Source organism: Nerophis ophidion, linkage group LG02, assembly GCF_033978795.1.
Source record: "Nerophis ophidion isolate RoL-2023_Sa linkage group LG02, RoL_Noph_v1.0, whole genome shotgun sequence".
In the NCBI taxonomy this organism is placed as follows: Eukaryota; Metazoa; Chordata; class Actinopteri; order Syngnathiformes; family Syngnathidae; genus Nerophis; species Nerophis ophidion.
The window spans coordinates 43,507,568-43,528,898 of record NC_084612.1 but is presented as its reverse complement, the minus strand read 5'-3'; the positions used below and the strand labels follow the sequence as shown (position 1 = coordinate 43,528,898).

At 41.4% G+C, this 21,331-nt stretch overlaps 1 protein-coding gene across 1 annotated transcript in view; it reads right to left on the bottom strand.

Annotated features, from left to right (window-relative positions):
* Positions 1 to 21,331, bottom strand: part of LOC133541135 (cell migration-inducing and hyaluronan-binding protein-like) — a 352,912-nt gene that overhangs the window by 140,314 nt on the left and 191,267 nt on the right. The window contains exons 4-5 of the mRNA XM_061884247.1: positions 10,261 to 10,398; positions 5,438 to 5,576 (exon numbers count right to left, since the gene is read on the bottom strand). Of these exons, the coding sequence (XP_061740231.1) occupies positions 5,438 to 5,576; positions 10,261 to 10,398 (277 nt within the window). The remainder of the gene's footprint in view (positions 1 to 5,437; positions 5,577 to 10,260; positions 10,399 to 21,331) is intronic.

The following is a 21,331-nucleotide window of genomic DNA, read 5'->3' as shown; positions in this document are numbered from 1 at the left end:
GATTATTGGTTCTATACCAAAGCTTTGAAGGTATTTCACATGTCACTTCCCGTTGCCCCGCCTACTTCTTTGTTTGTTTGTCATTGACATAGCGACAAATCATCTTTTGCACAAACGCAAGACTGATAATGATGAAGCTAACACATACTACAGGTAAGATTTGGTACTTTTATAGGTATTGAATTATTTCCTTCTGTACTACTGGATACTGGTTTACATTAAATCAAAAAGTACCATATTTTTATAACTGTGTTGCAGGTGACGTCATGTCCGGTAGTAGACTCAACACCGGCTCAAGCACTTGGCGGACCTACAGGAATTTTCGCAGTGGAGTGCCTAGCGCGCTAGCTCAATGGTAATTAACATAGAATATGTCATATACATGCCACTGATTGGGATTATTGATTTTAGGTGCCAATTTCAACATCTCCAAGTTTGGAAGTATAACTACAATTAATATGCACATTACAAAAAGCTGGTGTACAATAAGTACAATACTTAAAGCATAAACACTTTTGTCGGACTTAACATAAGATAAGCCTGGCACATTTAGTTGTTACAAGGACTACGTCCTGACTACAGCAACAAACCTACACACCTATACACTACTACTATCTAATGTCATGGAAGTGCAACTGAATACAAAGTCTATAATATAACACTTGCAAATGAGACTCAGAAGTATAATTAATCAAGATATAATGTAACAACTAGATAGCACAGTTATTATCAGCTTTGTATCATGTGATGTTACTTATTTTTCTAGATTTCACGATTAACATTAATTAACAAATAAACACACAATAAAATAGCATAAGTAGGTACTTTGAGCAGGGGCGTTGAAATGTAAGTGGGGATGTTGAACCAGGGACCCAACCACATTGGGGCCCTGAGCTTTTGCAAAGTCTGAAGAACAACTTTAGAAATGTTAAGATGAAATATGAATAGAGCTCTGGAAGTTCAAAAATAAGGTTGCTTGAATCAAATAAAGAATGTCTTACTACATACACCTCCCTATCAACAATTCAAAGTGGATATGATAGTAAATATATCCACATGGATAGTGGCAAACCTACAATCAAAGTCTTCACTCAACACAGACATCATAACCTCAAAAAAAAATACCCTTTAAGCATCCACACACACAACCAACATTTCCGAACAATTCGGAGGTGATAGAAGAAAGGTAAAACTATCTTAAATCTACAAACCCCGTTTCCATATGATTTGGGAAATTGTGTTAGATGTAAATATAAAACGTAATGCAATGATTTGCAAATTATTTTTAACCCATATTCAGTTGAATATGCTACAAAGACAACGTATTTGATGTTCAAACTGATAAATATATATTTTTTTGCAAATAATCATTACTTTAGAATTTGATGCCAGCAACACATGACAAAGAAGTTGGGAAAGGTGGCAATAAATACTGATAACGTTGATGAATGCTCATCAAACACTTATATGGAACATCCCACAGGTGTGCAGGCTAATTGGGAACAGGTGGGGGCCATGATTGGGTATAAAAGCAGCTTCCATGAAATGCTAAGTAATTCACAAACAAGGATGGGGCGAGGGTCACCAATTTGTAAACAAATTGTCGAACAGTTTTAGAAGAACATTTTTCAACGAGCTATTGCAAGGAATTTAGGGATTTTACCATCTACAGTCCATAAAGTCATCAAAAGGTTCAGAGAATCTGGAGAAATCACTGCACGTAAGCGATGATATTACGGACCTTTGATCCCTCAGGCGGTACTGCATCAAAAACCGATATCAGTGTGAAAAGGATATCACCACATGGGCTCAGGAACACTTCATAAAACCACTGTCGGTAACTACAGTTGGTCGCTACATCTGTAAGGGCAAGTTAAAACTCTACTATGCAAAGCCAAACCCATTTATCAACAACACCCTGAAACGTCACAGGCTTCGCTGGGCCCGAGCGAATCTAAGATGGACTGATGCAATGTGGAAAAGTGTTCTGTGGTCTGACGAGTCCACATTTCAAATTGATTTTAGAAACAGAGGTCATGGTGTCCTCCAGAACAAAGAGGAAAATAACCAGTCGGATTGTTATAGGCGCAAAGTTCAAAAGCCAGCATCTGTGATGGTATGGGGGTGCATCAGTGCCCAAGGCATGGGTAACTTACACATCTGTGAAGGCACCATTAATGTTGAATGGTCCATACAGGTTTTGGAGCAACATATGTTGTCATCCAAGCAACGTTATCACGCCCCTGCTTATTTCAGCAAGACAATGCCAAACCATGTGTTACAACAGCGTGGCCTTGTAGTAAAAAGAGTGTGGGTACTTTCCTGGCCCGCCTGCAGTCCAGACATGTCTCCCATCGAAAATGTGTGGCTCATTATGAGGCGTAAAATACGACAGTGGAGACCCCGGACTGTTGAAAGACTGAAACTCTACATAAAACAAGAATAGGAAATAATTCCAATTTCAAAGCTTCAACAATTAGTTTCCTCAGTTCCCAAACATTTATTGAGTATTGTTAAAAGAAGAAGTGATGTAACACAGTGGTGAACATGCCCTTTCCCAACTACTTTGGCACGTGTTGCAGCCATGAAATTATAAGTTAATTTTTATTTGCAAAAAGAAAATAATTTTATGAGTTTGAACATCAAATATCTTGTTTTTGTAGTTCATTCAATTGAATATGGGTTGAAAATTATTTGCAAATCATTGTATTCCGTTTATATTTATATCTTTACATCCAACACAATTTCCCAATTCATATGGAAACGGGGTTTGTACCTGTGGCAGCATAGGAGAAAGTTCTGTACACGTTTGAGTTTTACATCTCATTGTCCAAAACTGTGGTGTGTTCAAAGATCCGGGAAAAAAATTAGAAATAGATGTGTCAAGACAGGGCGAGACTGGACCCCCTGTAGATGTGCTAAAAATGGATATATATATATATATATATATATATATATATATATACACATATACATATATATATATATATATATATACATATATACATATACATGTACATATATACATATACATATATACATAGATATATATACATATACATATATATATATACATATACATATATATATATATATATATATATATATATATATATATATATATATATATATATATATACATATACATATATATGCACCTATTGGAGCGTTGTGTTGGGTTTCGTGAATGGTTGGTAGCTGTTATTTCTCAGGTTGAAAGTGAAGACGAGGAAGTTGACGGTTTGCTTGTTGGCTTCAATCGTGATCCGTAGGCCGTTTTCTTTGAAGATTTGGCATATGCGCTTCTTGGTGTTCTCGCTGCTCCTTGGCGAGGCGCGGCACACTGCCAGTCCGTCATCACGGTAAATACCAAGGTTCAGGTTGAGGCTAGCAAGCTGGGAGAGGAGGAGACTCCCAACGAGTTCGCACGTTTCTGCTCCGTCAAAACTCCCCATAGTAACGTCAAATGTTGAATTGTTCTTTTTTTGCCATGGTGTACTGTTGTGGATGAGTATGAATCCTGAACCTTGGTATTTACCGTGATGACGGACTGGCAGTGTGCCGCGCCTCGCCAAGGAGCAGCGAGAACACCAAGAAGCGCATATGCCAAATCTTCAAAGAAAACGGCCTACGGATCACGATTGAAGCCAACAAGCAAACCGTCAATTTCTTCGACGTCACTTTCAACCTGAGAAATAACAGCTACCAACCATTCACGAAACCCAACACAACACTCCAATACGTGCACCATGACAGCAACCACCCACCCACCACCACGAAAAGAATACCTACCGGAATTAATAAAAGGCTATCGATGCTGTCATCTAGCAAAGCTGAATTCGACCAAGCAACCCCCCCGTACCAGAAAGCACTTGATGAAAGCGGATACAACTTCACCCTCACCTATGAACCCACTCCAGGAAACCAACCAAAAAAGAGCAGAAAACGAAACAACATCATCTGGTATAATCCGCCATTCAGCAAAGACGTCTCAACCAATATCGGCCGCAAGTTCCTCACTCTGATCGACAAACACTTCCCCAAAGGCAACACCCTAAGAAAAATATTCAACAAGAACAACATTAAATTGAGCTACAGCTGTATGAATAACATGCAACAAATCATTTCAAACCACAACAAAGCAATTGCAAAAGGACTGCCTACCCCCAGACTAAACGACTCTGAAACCAATAATGAATGTAACTGTCGCAAGAAACCTGATTGCCCTCTCAACGGAAGGTGCTTACAGACATCAGTCGTTTACCAAGCAAAGGTAACACGCAAGGACATTAACACATCCGACACGTACGTAGGATTAACCGAAGGAGCGTTCAAAACAAGATGGAATAATCACAACGCCTCCTTTAGAAACCAGACTTTGCGGAATTCTACAGAACTCAGCAAACACATTTGGAACCTCAAAGACAATAATGTTGAATATTCAATAACATGGCAAATTCTTGCATCCAGCACACCTTACAACAGTGGTAATAAAAGATGCAACCTATGCTTGAAAGAGAAACTGTTTATTATATATCATCCAGATCTATCATCCCTCAACAAGCGCAGTGAAATCATTTCAACATGCCGCCACAGACGGAAACACCTCCTAGGTAACACATGAGCCAATCACCACACCCTACGCCTGCTTGTACCCACCCACTCTGTGCTCTATATAAACCACTGTATGTGAATGCTTCCATTAAAATCTCCTGATGATTGAGGGAACCCCTCATGAAACAGTTCTGTAGAGATGAAGTAGTCTTGTGATTTTTTCCCACACCTACATATATATATATATATATATATATATATATATATATATATATATATATATATATATATATATATATATATATATATATATATATATATATATATATATATATATATAGCTGAGATAGGCGCCAGCGCCCCCCGCGACCCCAAAAGGGAATAAGCGGTAGAAAATGGAGATATATATATATATATATATATATATATATATATATATATACACACACACAAACACACATATATATATATACATATATTTATATATGATTATAATCATACAATCTCTACTGAAAAGGGTATAAGTAAAACGTGACAGATTTATAATCAAGGTTATATGATTATGTGAATTCAAATCTATATTCTGGCCACTTTATATTGCATTTGTTGGCACTTTTTTTTACAAAAATGGTAATCCAATCTTAAAAAGTCAAGTCAAAAACTTAATTATTTTATGAGTTTTAAAAGACTAGTGTCTACCAAATCCATGCAATGAGTTTTTCAGTGCACAAAAACATATCAGGTGTGTGTGTATGGGGTTGGCGACATTGGGTTTGGATGTTGATTGTGGTGAATTTTGTTGCCTTACATTTCTAAAACAAATTCAATGCAGGCTGGTAACATTAAAAAATATATTTGATTTCAATGTTTTAATGAGATTTACCTTCCAAACAGAGAAATGGTCAGGTTGCCCTTGAAAGGACAGGCTGGACTTCCAATGTGCAGTTCTCCTTTGTTCCCAATAAGAATGTGTTTTGTCCGAAGAAGAATGGGCCGGTTGGTGTCAGCAATCACCAGCTTTCCTGCACAGGTGGGAGACAAAAACAAAAAAAGAAAAGATGGAAAAAGGGTGCTGAAGCCTCCTGGCAGGGTTTTCATGCTCCGGTGCTTTCAGAGACATCCTGTCTTCCTACCTTTTATGGCTTTTACCACAGGCGGTCTACTGTCTCAGGTCTTTCTTTCGCCACATTAGACTCTTTAATCGCCAGAAACAAAACCTCCGCTTTTTCCACATTCCATGACATTATAGCACATTTGAAAGATCAAGCAGAAAAGCCTTTGAAATAATCTGAGGAGAAACAAGGATGCTTCTGAGACAACTAATCTGCTTTCGTACGAAAGACAGCAGAGACTCAGGGACAAGACTCATGAAGATTGCCTGTCGTGGACGGCCATTTTTGTCCAAAAGGGGATTGAATGTAGGGCGAGAGGACTTGGTAGATACTGCAGAGGCTGGGCCAAAGTGCGGCAAACCGCCCATTTTTATGGGGTCCAAGGATATGTAATAAAATTGAACATTAATCATTATTTAAGAGAACTGGGGTCACACAGAAAGTAGAAACAGGTTAAATATTTAATCTAATAAAGGATCGTAACAGGCAAAGGCAATCTGTGAAGGAATTGAGCTCAATTTAAATCAGGGGTCTCAAACTCAATTTACCTGGAGGCCACTGGATGCAGAAACTGGGTAAGGCTGGGCTGCAAGAAAAGATTTCTTAAAAAATCTAACATGCACTTTTTAATGAGTTCACCTTCTATGAATGGCTTTCCCGCCCTAGCAACATACTTGCCAACCCTCAGGATTTTTCCGGGAGACTCCTGAATTTCAGTGCACCTCCCGACAATCTACCGGTGCAACCATTCTCCCAAATTTTTCCCAATTTTCACCCGGCCGACATTATAAAGGGCTGCCGTGACTGCACTGCCCTTAACGTCCTCTACAACAGTGGTTCTCAACCTTTTTTCAGTGATGTACCCCTGTGAACATTGTTTCAATTCAAGTACCCCCTAATCAGAGCAAAGCATTTTTGGTTGGAAAAAAAGAGGTAAAGAAGTTTCTGATTTATTAAATTGTATAACAGTGCAAAATATTTCTCATTTGTAGTGGTCTTTCTTGAACTATTTGGAAAAAAATCTATAAAAATAACAAAAAAACTTGTTGAAAAATAAACAAGTGATTCAATTCTAAATGAAGATTTGTATACATAGAAATAATCATCAATCATCAAGTGCCCTGTTTGGGGATTGAAATAGAGATCCACCTGGATTCATGAACTTAATTCTAAATATTTCTTCACAAAAAAAGAAATCTTTAAAATCAATATTTTTCCATAAAAAGTCTAGCTGTCAACACTGAATGTTGGATTGTTGTATTATTTTTTTCACAGTTTATGAACTTACATTCATATTTCATTGAAGTATTATGCAATAAACATATTTTCACAGGGTTTATGAATTGCTGCTATTTTTTTAAATGTTTTTAATAAATCTAACTTGTCCTTTGGCATACCTTCAAGTACCTCCAGGGGTTCGCGCACCCCCTAAAAGAGGACCACTGCTCCATTACATGTCATCGCGCTCGCTTTTATATCACACAACCAATGTACAGTACAGGCTCTGTAACATGTTGTATGAGACTTGAGCAGAACAACGTACGAGGCTGCAAGACGTACTTGTTCAACAGCCATACAGGTCACACTGAGGGTGGCCGTATAAACAACTTTAACATTGTTACAAATATGCGCCACACTGTGAACCCACACCAAACAAGAATAACAAACCCTTTTTGGGAGAATTTCCGCACCCTAACACAACTTAAACACAAGAGAACAAATACCCAGAACACCTTGCAGGGCTACAATATACAACACCTCATTCGACGCAAGTAGGGAGGGTGGGGGGTGGAGGGTTGGGGGGTGTATATTGTAGCCCGGAAGAGTTTGAGCTGCATGGGATTCTGGGTAATTTTTCTGTTGTGTTTATGTTGTGTTACGATGCGGATGTTCTCCCGAAATGTGTTTGTCATTCTTGTTTTGTGTGAGTTCGCAGTCTGGCACATATTTGTAACAGTGTTAAAGTTTTTTTTACGGCCACCCTTACTGTGACGTGTGTAGCTGTTGATCAAATATATCTTGCAATAGCACACGTGCGTCTCACATGGCCAGATGCAACATACAACTGGGCTTGCATGCTGTCAGTTCAGGATGTATGGGGCGATCAAGGCAGTGCCAGTATGGCACTCCCTGAATATTGTTGATCTGATAAAAATCTACAGGGGCTTCGAGAGAACTGATGCCCCGAAATTCAGGGGTCTCCCGGGAAAATTGGAGACGTGGGCAAGTATGACGCTGTCAAGCGCCGTTCATATTAAACTCGCGGGCCGCACCAACATTAAATTGTCGTATCAAAGCGCGGGCCGCATAATAACGTCTCGCGGGCCACAATTGGCCCGCGGGCCGCATGTTTGAGAAGCCTGATTTAAATGTTTTACAAAAAATATGGAATCATCAAGTACGGAAAGGAGGGTATCAAAAAAAAAAGTAAAGACAATATGGAATAACAGGAAAACTACAGAAAATATGGAAATAAAGAAAAAATAAAGAAAGCATGGAATTACAGAAAGTATGGAAATATGTAAAAAGTACAGAAAATATGGAATTTTGGTAAAAGTATAGATTAGATGGTAATACCGAAAAAATTGGGAAAATATGTAATTACAGGAAATATAAAATTATGGGAAAAGTACGGAAAATATTTGATTTCACAAAAAAGTTTGAAAACTGTCGGATTGTGTGAAGAGTGCGCAAATTATGGGATTACTTAAAAGTCCAGAAAATAAGGAAACTACGGAATCACAGTAAAAATACGGAAAATACGGAATTATGGGAAAGTACAGAACATCTAAAATAACATGAAACGTTCGGAAAATACTGAATCAAGATTACAGTACAGAAAATATGGAATAACTGCAAAATTATGGAAGATAAGGTAGTATGGGAAAAGTGCAAAAAGTATGGAAACAGTTCTGAAAATACGAGATCATAGGAAGTGAGAATTGCTGGGGTGTGGAAAATTGTTAGTCTGAATATTTTAATGCTGAAATGGTTTTAACATGTTTAAAAAATGTGAAGAAATGTTGTTCCTTTCAAAGCAAATTTGCAGTTAGAAAATGTGGAACCCTAGGACTTCTGAAATTTTGAAATATGGAAAATAAATAAACTGGATGTTGTGAATTTAAATCTATGTTTTGGGGGTTGGAATGGTTTGAATTGATTAAGAAATGTGAAATTAGTCTGAATTGTTAAAATCCATGAGCTTTAGTGTTATGAATAAGTGTTATGAATAAGAAGTAGGAATTAGTTTGAACTCAAACTCAAAAGTGATACAGTCACTAGTTTGACACAACGCATATCTGTGTTATACAACTTGTACTCTACCTCTCAAAACGAAGACACTTATAAGGAAAGGCTCTCTTTACAGGCAGAACTTGATGTCCTTGCAACAGATCGTGCTACTGAAACAATGCTCCGTTCAAAATCTCAGTTCTATGAACATGAAGATAAAGATAGTAAAATATTAGCTCGTCAAACACACCAGATATCAGCATCCCATTTTATTCCTGCAGATTAAATCCGATTCAGGTATAGTCATCTTGAGATCAATAATATATTCAAGGATTTCTGTGGGTCCCACTACTCATCTGCTCATTGTTCTACTCCTGAGCTTGATCATTTTCCTTTCTTCCCATCACTTTGAACCTGATTATTCCATAAGATAGCCTTTTCTTTGTCCACTTTTGCTCGCTTGTGGCTCATCAGTAGCAAGTCAGCTGCAGCCAAGTTAAACCACCACGGCACGGCTCAAGGGTCAAAAAGGAAGTGTTTGCGTTAATCGGCCGTTAAAAAAAAGTGTGTCATTATTGAAATTTAACGCGTTATTATTGCGTTAACTTTGATAGACCTAATATATATATATATATATATATATATATGTCTTGATTGGAATATCCAGAGAATAGTGCTCGATACCGTGGTAGAGCGCAATATGTATGTGTGGGAAAAAAATCACAAGACGACTTCATCTCTACAGAACTGTTTCATGAAGGGTTCCCTCAATCATCAGGAGAAATCTCCTGATGATTGGAGGGAGATTCTCCTGATGATTGAGGGAACCCCTCATGAAACAGTTCTGTAGAGATGAAGTCGTCTTGTGATTTTTCCCACACATACATATATATATATATATATATATATATATATACACACATATATATATACACATATATATATATATATATATATATATATATATATATACATATACACATATATATATATACATATATATATATACATACATATACACATATATATATACATATATATATATATATATACATATACACACATATATATATATACATATATATTATATATATATCATTATACACACATATCATATATATATATATATACATATAAAGAAGAGACGTGTTTTCAAAAGAGTCAGCAAGTGGCTTGAAGATAGTTTGTCAAGCAAAATCTATGCTACACTTAACCAATTCACCACCATTACCCGTTATAAAGACCACATAAAAGTCTTATTAGCAAGTATCCATGGACATCAAGAAGCCAAAAAAGTATGACTTTGAATGTCTGATCGAACACAACAGGGCTTGAAAAAAGAACACTGGCTGTGTTTTCTTACCTCCGTTTTTTATCTCGATGGAGTGGACGGTAGCAGAAGTCGTGAGGAGTACCTTCCTGCCGTAACCGATGACTACACGGTGATGTTCACTATGTCCAGGCATCCATGGCTTTAGTCCTGGTTCTTTGTCAGGACACACTGAACACAGCACAAAATTATTTCTTTTATTAAAAAAAAAAAAAAAAAAAAAAAAAAAAATTACACACGAGTGATAAAAAGAATGACAAAGAGACAAATAAAAGAAGCGGGCTGGAGACTGTCCGACTGACAAAGGACCAACAATCTGATACAAATAAAGACTACAAAACAAGTACAAATCTGAATGGCACGCTGTTTGGAACATTTTCGACTTAGATAAGCTTAATTATACTCAACTCAAATATATTTGATTTCAATAGTTTTGTACTTGTTTGTGTTGTTAGCTGACATGACAGAAAGTTGTTATAGTTAAGTATATTTGACAAAGAAAAAATAATTACAGTGGATCTAATAGCAATGGCTCCCTTTATTTTGCAGACTTTGCTTGAGCAAATCTCATTACAGAGATTTGGGTATTTAATTGTATCTATTTAGCTTTAAAGGACCTGTAAGCATTCAGCATCTTTAATTGTCTCAAAAGCACAATACAACCCGTGGCAACAATTATGGAAATGACCATGCTTGGAAATTGTGCATTAAGCAGTTAGATTTTGTAGAAAAAAATAGCAGACATGACACAAACCTATCTGGCTTTAAAAAAACACAAACAAAATCAAGAATACAAATTGTGGTCAGGAACATTTCATTTATCTATTTAGTTATTATTATTATTATTTTTTTGTCCTGTCCAGCTTCTCAGGCTGAAGAGACTGTTTGAGCCTGTCATTTTCTGTTGGTCGTTCTGGTGTCATCACTCTATTTCATGATTAGTTCACACTGCTTGTGTCATGCAATTTCTTAGTCCATGCTGCCCTACCCATGTCACCGCAATTAAGTTTTTGTTTATCAATGCCTCAGTTAGTATCTTTTGTTTCTTGCCCATAGTTTACGTCAAAGTGTTAGTTTTGTTTCCAAAGTTAAGTTTTGTGCCTCTGCTGCGAGCGCCTTTTGTTTGTACACTTTTTATAGTAAAAACTAAAAACCATTTATTTACCTTCATGTCATTGTCATGTACTGTTTTGTCATGTCCGAGCCACCATAGCCTGTGTTCAGTGTGTGACGTCACGAGAGCGAGGGAGAGTTCGACTCTCGAGGTTGTTAAAGGGGAACATTATCACCAAACCTATGCAAGCGTCAATATATACCTTGATGTTGCAGGAAAAAAGACCATGTATTTTTTTTAACCGATTTCCGAACTCTAAATGGGTGAATTTTGGCAAATTAAACGCCTTTCTGTTTATCGGTCTTTTAGAGATGACATCAGAATGTGACGTCACCGAGGTAACACACCCGCCATATTCATTTTCACATTACAAACACCAGGTCTCAGCTCCGTGTTTTTTCCGTTTTTTCGACTATTTTTTGGAACCTTGGAGACATCATACCTCGTCGGTGTGTTGTCGGAGGGTGTAACAACACTAACAGGGAGGGATTCAAGTTGCACCGAAGATGCGAAAGAGGAAAGAAATCTGCCGCCGGACCCACATTGAATGTGCTAGAGTGTCTTCACATTTGACCGGCGATGCTAAGGCAGACATGACACAGAGATGTATGGATAACCTGCAGATGCATTTGCAACTATTAAGTCAACAAAATCACAAAGGTGAGTTTTGTTGATGTTGTTGACTTATGTGCTAATCAGACATTTTTGGTCACGGCATGACTGCCAGCTAATCGATGCTAACGTGCTACGCTAATCGATGCTAACATGCTATTTACGCTAGCTGTATGTATATTTGAAACTAGATACCCACATTTAATGCGAAACAAACACTTACCAATCGACGGATTTAAGTTGCTCCAGTGTCACAAGATGCGAAAGTCCTGATCGTTTGGTCCGCACATTTTACCGGCGATGCTAATAAGGCAGCCATGCTATGGGCCACTTCATTAGGTACACACACGCTATGGCCGAATAGCGTCAATAGCTATTCGCTCAATAGCTTCAATTTTTTCTTCAATTTCGTTTTCGCTATCTGCCTCCATACTCCGACCATCTGTTTCAATACATGCGTAATCTGTTGAATCGCTTAAGCTGCTGAAATCCGAGTCTGAATCAGAGCTAATGTCGCTATATCTTGCTGTGGTAACCTCCATGTTGTTTGTATTGGCAGCCCTGTATGACGTCACAGGGAAATGGATAGTGGTTTCGAAGAAAGCGAAAATAAGGCACTTTAAAGCTTTATTTAGGGATATTCCGGGACCGGTAAAATTTTGAAAAAAAATAAAAAAAATACAACAAGCCACTGGGAACTGATTTTTATTGTTTTTAACCCTTTTGAAATTGTGATAATGTTCCCCTTTAATAAACCGGAGTGATCCGAGGCATTGAGTTGAAACGTGTTGCCTGATTATTATTAAATTAAGACACCTAAATAAGCATATAGGTAAAACAGAGGACATAACAATGGCGACAAGTGACAGAGCCTGCAAGCCAAGTGAGATAACGCCAGCATACCAAAATGTAATCCGAAGTGTAACAGAAAGTTGCAGCTAGCTTTAGCTTAGCATTAGCATGGAGAAGACGAGCCTGTCTGCGTTTGATTGCTACTCTGACCCGGCGGCATTGGGACTGCAGTGGACAAGATGGCTAATGTCATTTGAACTGTTTGCTGATGGAAAAGGTCTGATCATCACAGAAGACACAGATAATTTCGTGAAACAGCGGCGGAGGGCATTTCTTTTGCATCATGCAGGACCGGACACACAGGACATCTTCTGCACGCTGAATAACACTGGAGGTGCAGCAGACTATGATGACACTGTTGCTGCTTTGAATGGATACTTCGTGCCACAAGTAAACGCCACTTTCGCCCGACAGACATTTCTCAAAATTTACACAAAATCCAAGTGAGACTGTACAACAATTCTCCACACTTTTAAGACGTGCTGCAAAGGACTGTAGTTTTGGTGCAGGTGCAGACGATCAGGTTAGAGATGCTATCATTAGCAAATGCACATCGAGCTATATTCGCCGTAAACTGCTGGAAGAAGGACATGGGTTAGTGCTCGCTCGCACACTTGAACTGGCAGCACAATGTGAGCGAATTGAGGGACAAATGGCGGAAATGTCTGGAAAAGGGGAGAGAGCAAAGGCGTCTGTGAACCGCGTCACGCAGAAAGAAGAGAAATATCAGAAGAAAGGACAAAGAAAATTTGGAATGGATAGAGAGAAAACAGACAAAACTTTTTACCGGTGCGGACATGCTGACCACTTTTGGAGGGATCCTAAATGTCCTGCACGTGGTCAAACATGCCGCAAGTGTAACGGTAAAGACCATTTTGCTAAACAATGCAAAACAAAAGGTGCAACAGGAAAAGAAAAAGTGCATAATATAGAGATAGAGCAACAAGATTATGCTTTTATGCTAAATGACACTAACAGGTCAGAGAGGCTTAACATGAATGTGGGAGGAGTTAGCTTGAAGATGCTTATTGACTCCGGGGCTACATGTAATGTGATAGTTGAAAAGACATGGGAGGGACTAAAAATAGACAAAATAAAATGTCACTCTTATATTCCTAAATCAGAGAGGAAACTATTTTCTTACTCATGTAACCAACCTTTACCTATTAAAGGGGCGTTCACATGCCAAGTAAAAATAGGAGAGCGCAGTGAACAAGCAGAGTTCATAGTAATCAGAGGTAATGGAGAACCTCTACTTGGAAAAGAATTAGCCATGAAACTAGGGGGTAGGGAAGCTGAAAACAAAACAGATAAAGCTACACATAGACCCAGAGGTGACACCAGTAGCACAGCCACTCAGGTGTATACCCTTTAACTTACGGGCGCCTGTGGAGGCTAAGATTAAAGAACTCTTAGACTTAGACATCCTAGAACCGGTCGATGGACCAACAGCATGGGTAAACCGAGTGGTCATCGTACCCAAGGCAAACTCTGAAATCAGACTGTGTCTAGATATGCGACAGGCAAACCTTGCAATCATCAGAGAGCGATACCCTATTCCAACAGTGGATGAACTGATACAGGGGACCAATGGATCAGTGGTGTTCAGCAAACTTGACTTAAAGTGGGGCTACCACCAACTCGAATTGACCCCAGAATCGCGTGGTATTACCACATTCGCCATCCACAATGGAGTCTGCAGATACAAAAGACCGATCTTCGGCGTGTCTTCAGCCAGCGAACAGTACCAACATGAAATCGCTGCCGCACTTGCTGGTATAAAAGGGGTGGCGAACATCTCGGATGATGTCATAGTTCACTAGAAGGTTGAGGTAACGCACAACGAGCGAGTACATGCAGTCTTGAAAAGACTGGAGGAATGTGGACTGACGTTGAATTCTAACAAATGCCAGTTCAACATGGATCGGCTGATCTTCATGGGAATCCTGCTGTCTGAAAAGGGAATCGGTCCAACAGAGGAGAGAGTGAGAGCTGTGAGCGAGGCAAGAGAGCCGGGATTACGCATCAGAAGTGAGAAGCATCCTTGGACTTGTGAGTTACAGCAGCAGATTTATTCAACAGTTTGCAACATTGTCAGAGCCACTGCGACGTCTGACAAGACAAGACACCACTTTTTGAATTTGGTCATGAACAGAAAAAAGCGTTTGAGATGCTGAAAGAGGGCTTAGTCAAAGCAGGGACACTGCTATGTTACGTCAGTCGAGGTATAACTGATTGCGAACGTAGGCACTCTCAGACAGAAAAAGAGGCCCTGGCTCTTGTATAGGCCGGTGTGAGATTACACCCATGCGTATATGGTAGACAGTTTGATTTGGTTACAGACCATAAGCCTTTAGAATCTATCTATAGTCCACGTTCAAAACCATGTGCTCGCATAGAGCGATGGGTTCTAAGGCTACAGCCTTATGATTTTAAAGTAATACATATCTCGAGAAAAAAGAACATAGCAGACCCGTTATCACAACTACTAGGAAACAGCGTACTGAAACAGAAACATGTACACTGATCCGACGAATATGTGAGATTCGTGGCAGTGATTGTGACACCCAGCGCACTGACAACCCGTGAGGTTGAGGAAGCATCAGCCCATGATGAAAAGTTGAGTGAGGTGTGTAAAGCCATCACTAGTGGACACTTTGAAAAGTGCACAGCATATGCTGTTGTTGCTAGTGAGTTATGTGTGATAGGACAACTCGTTCTACGCGGGACGCGCATCGTGCTACCACAAGCACTGCGGGCACGCGCTCTCTCATTAGCTCATGAAGGACACTTGGGAGTCGTCGGTACCAAACAACATCTCAGGAGCAAAGTCTGGTGGCCAGCTATGGACAAAGCAGCTGAGAGACATTGTAAATCATGCCACGGTTGCCAAGTTGTTGCCCGCCCAGATGCAGCAGGACCTTTGAGACCCACACAGTTACCGGAGGAGCCTTGGCAAGATGTTGCAATCGACCTACTCGGACCCCTACCGACAGCTGAATTCTAGTTGTAGTTGATTACTACAGCCGTTATTATGAATATGACGTGTTAAAATCCACAACTACATCAAAGGTGATAGACAGTCTAGAGACGATTTTCGGTCGACATGGACTTCCCATCACACTGAGGTCAGATCAGGGCCCTCAGTTTAAATCAGAGGATTCAGTGAGTACTGTAACACCAACGGCTTCACGGTGGCAGAGGGGTTAGTACGTCTGCCTCACAATACGAAGTTCCTGCAGTCCTGGGTTCAAATCCAGGCTCGGGATCTTTCTGTGTGGAGTTTGCATGTTCTCCCCGTGAATGCGTGGGTTCCCTCCGGGTACTCCGGCTTCCTCCCACTTCCAAAGACATGCACCCGGGGATAGGTTGATTGGCAACACTAAATTGGCCCTAGTGTTTGAATGTGAGTGTGAATGTTGTCTGTCTATCTGTGTTGGCCCTGCGATGAGGTGGCGACTTGTCCAGGGTGTACCCCGCCTTCCGCCCGATTGTAGCTGAGATAGGCGCCAGCGCCCCCCGCGACCCCAAAAGGGAATAAGCGGTAGAAAATGGATGGATGTAACACCAACGGCATTAAGCATGTAAAAACGACACCACGATAGGCGCAAGCAAACGGCGAGGTAGAGCGTCAAAATGCTTCGCTGATGAAGAGGATTCGCATCGCTGTTTCAGATGGACTTGATTGGAAGCGAGAACTCAGAAAATATGTCACAGTATACCGAAACATCGATCACACAACCACAGGGAAGAGCCCCGCTGAGTTGCTTTTCAACCGAAAAATGAGAGGGAAGTTGCCAAACATCACGGCAGAAGGACAGGCTGATCTGGAAATAAGAGACAGAGACGCAGAACAAAAAGGACAATCCAAGATCTATGCAGATGAACGGCGTGGAGCCAGATATACTGATGTCAATGTTGGTGACACTGTCCTGGTGTGACAAGAAAAGACTGATAAACTCACCACAAATTTCCACACAACGCCACATAAGGTGGTGAGCAAATCAGGAAACCAAGTAGTTGGGAGCCAGATACACAAGGAATACAACATTTGTGAAACGATACAACAACGCTCATGAGACACTCACCAGAATGGATGCATCCCAGGACGCTGAGGACTGCACAATAAACAGAGAGTCACAACCTGCTCATCGCGCAGAGCAGAGTATCACCAGCCATGACATCCGAGAGACACAGAGGCCTTCGAGAGAGATACGGATGCCGCAGAAGCTGGCAGACTATGTGATGACATAGGCTTTTATCTTGTTACGGTCTGATGATGTAGGAGTAACATTTAAAAAAAAAAAAAAGGGAGAAACGTTTGAGTCAAGTTTAGTGACAATAATGTGTGATGTTGTAATGTGAAAGTAACAACTTCAAAGTAAGGTCAAAGCAAGCAATGATATATTTATTGACTGTTCAAGAGTGAAAATGTGTGTTAATAGTGAATTGGTTGAGAATACCGAGAAAACATACAGATAATTTGAGTATGTGTTTGATAAGAAATGTTTTGAATACTCCCTAATGTTTATATTTGATATTTGAAAATAACCTGAAGTGTATTTCTAAGGAAAGGAGGGATGTCATGTACTGTTTTGTCATGTCCGAGCCACCGTAGCCTGTGTTCAATGTGTGACGTCACGAGAGCAAGGGAGAGTTTGACTCTCGAGGTTGTTAATAAACCGGAGTGATCCGAGGCATTGAGTTGAAATGTGTTGCCTGATTATTATTAAATTAAGACACCTAAATAAGCATAATGGTAAAACAGAGGATATAACAGTCATGCCCCGTCAAGCACCCTTGCATTCCGGGAAAACAAACCACACCATAGTCCTCGTTACGACAGAAGCTGCCTCATCATTAATGAAATCCAACAAATTGTAGTGAAGTCCGTTCACTGCTACTCTGACATCGTAGTTTACTAACGCCAACAGCATGAGCTGGCTTTAATGACAAACAATTTTAAAATAAAATAAAAAAAAGCCCAAATTGTAAATATGGTTACCGTATTTGTTGATGTTTTGTTATTGGACTTTTGTGCTCGTCACAGTTTGTCCATAACAAACACCATGTTTAAACATAAGGGTGTCCATATGTGCACTTGGCACCAGGACACCCTAGGCCGCAGTTCCATGATCGACTTTGTAGTTGTGTCATCGGATTTGCGGCCTTATGTTTTGGACACTCGGGTGAAGAGAGGGGCGGAGCTTTCTACCGATCACCAACTGGTGGTGAGTTGGCTGCGATGGTGGGGGAGGATGCCGGACAGACCTGGCAGGCCCAAACGCATTGTGAGGGTCTGCTAGGAACGTCTGGCAGAGTCTCCTGTCAGAGAAAGTTTAAATTCCCACCTCCGGAAGAACTTCGAACATGTCACGAGGGAGGTGATGGACATTGAGTCCGAGTGGACCATGTTCCGCACCTCTATTGTCGAGGCGGCTGATCGGAGCTGTGGCCGCAAGGTAGTTGGTGCCTGTCGGGGCGGCAATCCTAAAACCCCTTGGTGGACACCAGCAATGAGGGATGCCGTCAAGCTGAAGAAGGAGTCCTATTGGGTCCTTTTGGCTCATAGGACTCCGGAGGCAGTGGACAGGTACAGACAGGCCAAGCGGTGTGCGGCTTCAGCGGTCGCGGAGGCAAAAACTCGGACATGGGAGGAGTTCGGGGAAGCCATGGAAAACAACTTCCGGATGGCTTCGAAGCGATTCTGGACCACCGTCCGCCGCCTCAGGAAGGGGAAGCAGTGCACTATCAACACCGTGTATGGTGCGGATGGTGTTCTGCTGACCTCAACTGCGGATGTTGTGGATAGGTGGAAGGAATACTTCGAAGACCTCCTCAATCCCACCAACACGTCTTCCTATGAGGAAGCAGTGCCTGGGGAATCTATGGTGGACTCTCCTATTTCTGGGGCTGAGGTCGCTGAGGTAGTTAAAAAGCTCCTCGGTGGCGAGGCCCCGGGGGTGGAATAGATCCGCCCGGAGTTCCTTAAAGCTCTGGATGCTGTGGGGCTGTCTTGGTTGACAAGACTCTGCAGCATCGCGTGGACATCGGGGGCGGTACCTCTGGATTGGCAGACCGGGGTGGTGGTTCCTCTCTTTCAGAAGGGGGACCGGAGGGTGTGTTCCAACTATCGTGGGATCACACTCCTCAGCCTTCCCGGTAAGGTTTATTCAGGTGTATTGGAGAGGAGGCTACGCCGGATAGTCGAACCTCGGATTCAGGAGGAACAGTGTGGTTTTCGTCCTGGTCGTGGAACTGTGGACCAGCTCTATACTCTCGGCAGGGTTCTTGAGGGTGCATGGGAGTTTGCCCAACAAGTCTACATGTGCTTTGTGGACTTGGAGAAGGCATTCGACAGTGTCCCTCGGGAAGTCCTGTGGGGAGTGCTCTTAGAGTATGGGGTATCGGACTGTCTTATTGTGGCGGTCCGCTCCCTGTACGATCAGTGCCAGAGCTTGGTCCGAATTGCCGGCAGTAAGTCGAACACATTTCCAGTGAGGGTTGGACTCCGCCAAGGCTGTCCTTTGTCACCAATTCTGTTCATAACTTTTATGGACAGAATTTCTAGGCGCAGTCAAGGCGTTGAGGGGTTCCGGTTTGGTGACCGCAGGATTAGGTCTCTGCTTTTTGCAGATGATGTGGTCCTGATGGCTTCATCTGACCGGGATCTTCAGCTCTCACTGGATCGGTTCGCAGCAGAGTGTGAAGCGACCGGAATGAGAATCAGCACCTCCAAATCCGAGTCCATGGTTCTCGCCCGGAAAAGGGTGGAATGCCATCTCCGGGTTGGGGAGGAGACCCTGCCCCAAGTGGAGGAGTTCAAGTACCTTGGAGTCTTGTTCACGAGTGAGGGACGAGTGGATCGTGAGATCGACAGGCGGATCGGTGCGACGTCTTCAGTAATGCGGACGTTGTACCGATCCTTTGTGGTGAAGAAGGAGCTGAGCCGGAAGGCAAAGCTCTCAATTTACCGGTCGATCTACGTTCCCATCCTCACCTATGGTCATGAGCTTTGGGTCATGACCGAAAGGATAAGATCACGGGTACAAGCGGCCGAAATTAGTTTCCTCCGGCGTGTGGCGGGGCTCTCCCTTAGAGATAGGGTAGAAGCTCTGCCTTTCACATTGAGAGGAGCCAGATGAGGTGGTTCGGGTATCTGGTCAGGATGCCACCCGAACACCTCCCTAGGGAGGTGTTTAGGGCACGTCCAACCGGTAGGAGGCCACAGGGAAGACCCAGGACACGTTGGGAAGACTATGTCTCCCGGCTGGCCAGGGAACGCCTCGGGATGAGCTAGACGAAGTGGCCGGGGAGAGGGAAGTCTGGGTTTCCCTGCTTAGGCTGTTGCCCCCGCGACCCGACCTCGGATAAGCGGAAGAAGATAGATGGATGGATGGGTTACCGTATTTTTGGGACTATAAGTCGCAGTTTTTTGTCATAGTTTGGCCGGGGGTGCGACTAATACTCAGGAGCGACTCATGTGTGAAATTATTAATACACTACCGTAAAATATCAAATAATATTATTTAGCTTATTCACATAAGAGACTAGACGTATAAGATTTCATGGGATTTAGCAGTTAGGAGTGACAGATTGTTTGGTAAACGTATAGCATGTTCTATATGTTATAGTTATTTGAATGACTCATACAATAATATGTTACGTTAACATACCAGGCACCTTCTCAGTTGGTTATTTATGCCTCATATAACGTACACTTATTCAGCCTGTTGTTCACTATTCTTTATTTATTTTAAATTGTCTTTCAAATGTCTATTCTTGGTGTTGGGTTTTATCAAATAAATTTCCCCCAAAAATGCGACTTATACTCACTCCAGTACGACCTACTGTTTATATGTTTTTCCCCTTCTTTATTATGCATTTTCGGCAGGTGCGACTTATACTCCGGAGCGACTTATACGGTAATATAAATGTTAAAAGTAGGTTTTGCTGCCACATAATCAATGAAATGTAGTAAATTCCAATGAAGCCCATTTGCTTACTTACATCAGCCGCATTGTTATTATTAATTTCACCACACCTAGTGTGTGTAATAATAAAAATAATAATGGATTAGATTTTTATATTGTGTTTTTCTATTATTAGATAATCAAAACGCTCACAGAAAAGTGGGAACCCACACACAGTGGTGGTAAGCTACATTTGTAACCACAGCTGCCATGGGGTAGACTGACGGATGGGAGGCCGCCAGTTTGCGCCTACACCCCGTCCGACCACCACCTATCATTCATTCATCATTCATTCACTAGTGTGAGCGGCACCGGGGGAAAGGGTGAAGTGTCCTGTCCAAGGACACAACGGCAGCAATTTGGATGTCAAGAGGCGGGGAGCAAACCTGCAACCCTCAGGTTTCTGGCACGGCCGCTCTACCCACTACGCCAATGTGACAATACTCGGTACTTTAACATGATTAACAACATTCAAAACATGGCCATAGGGGCGGTATAGCTCGGTTGGTAGAGCGGCCGTGCCAGCAACTTGAGGGTTCCAGGTTCAATCCCC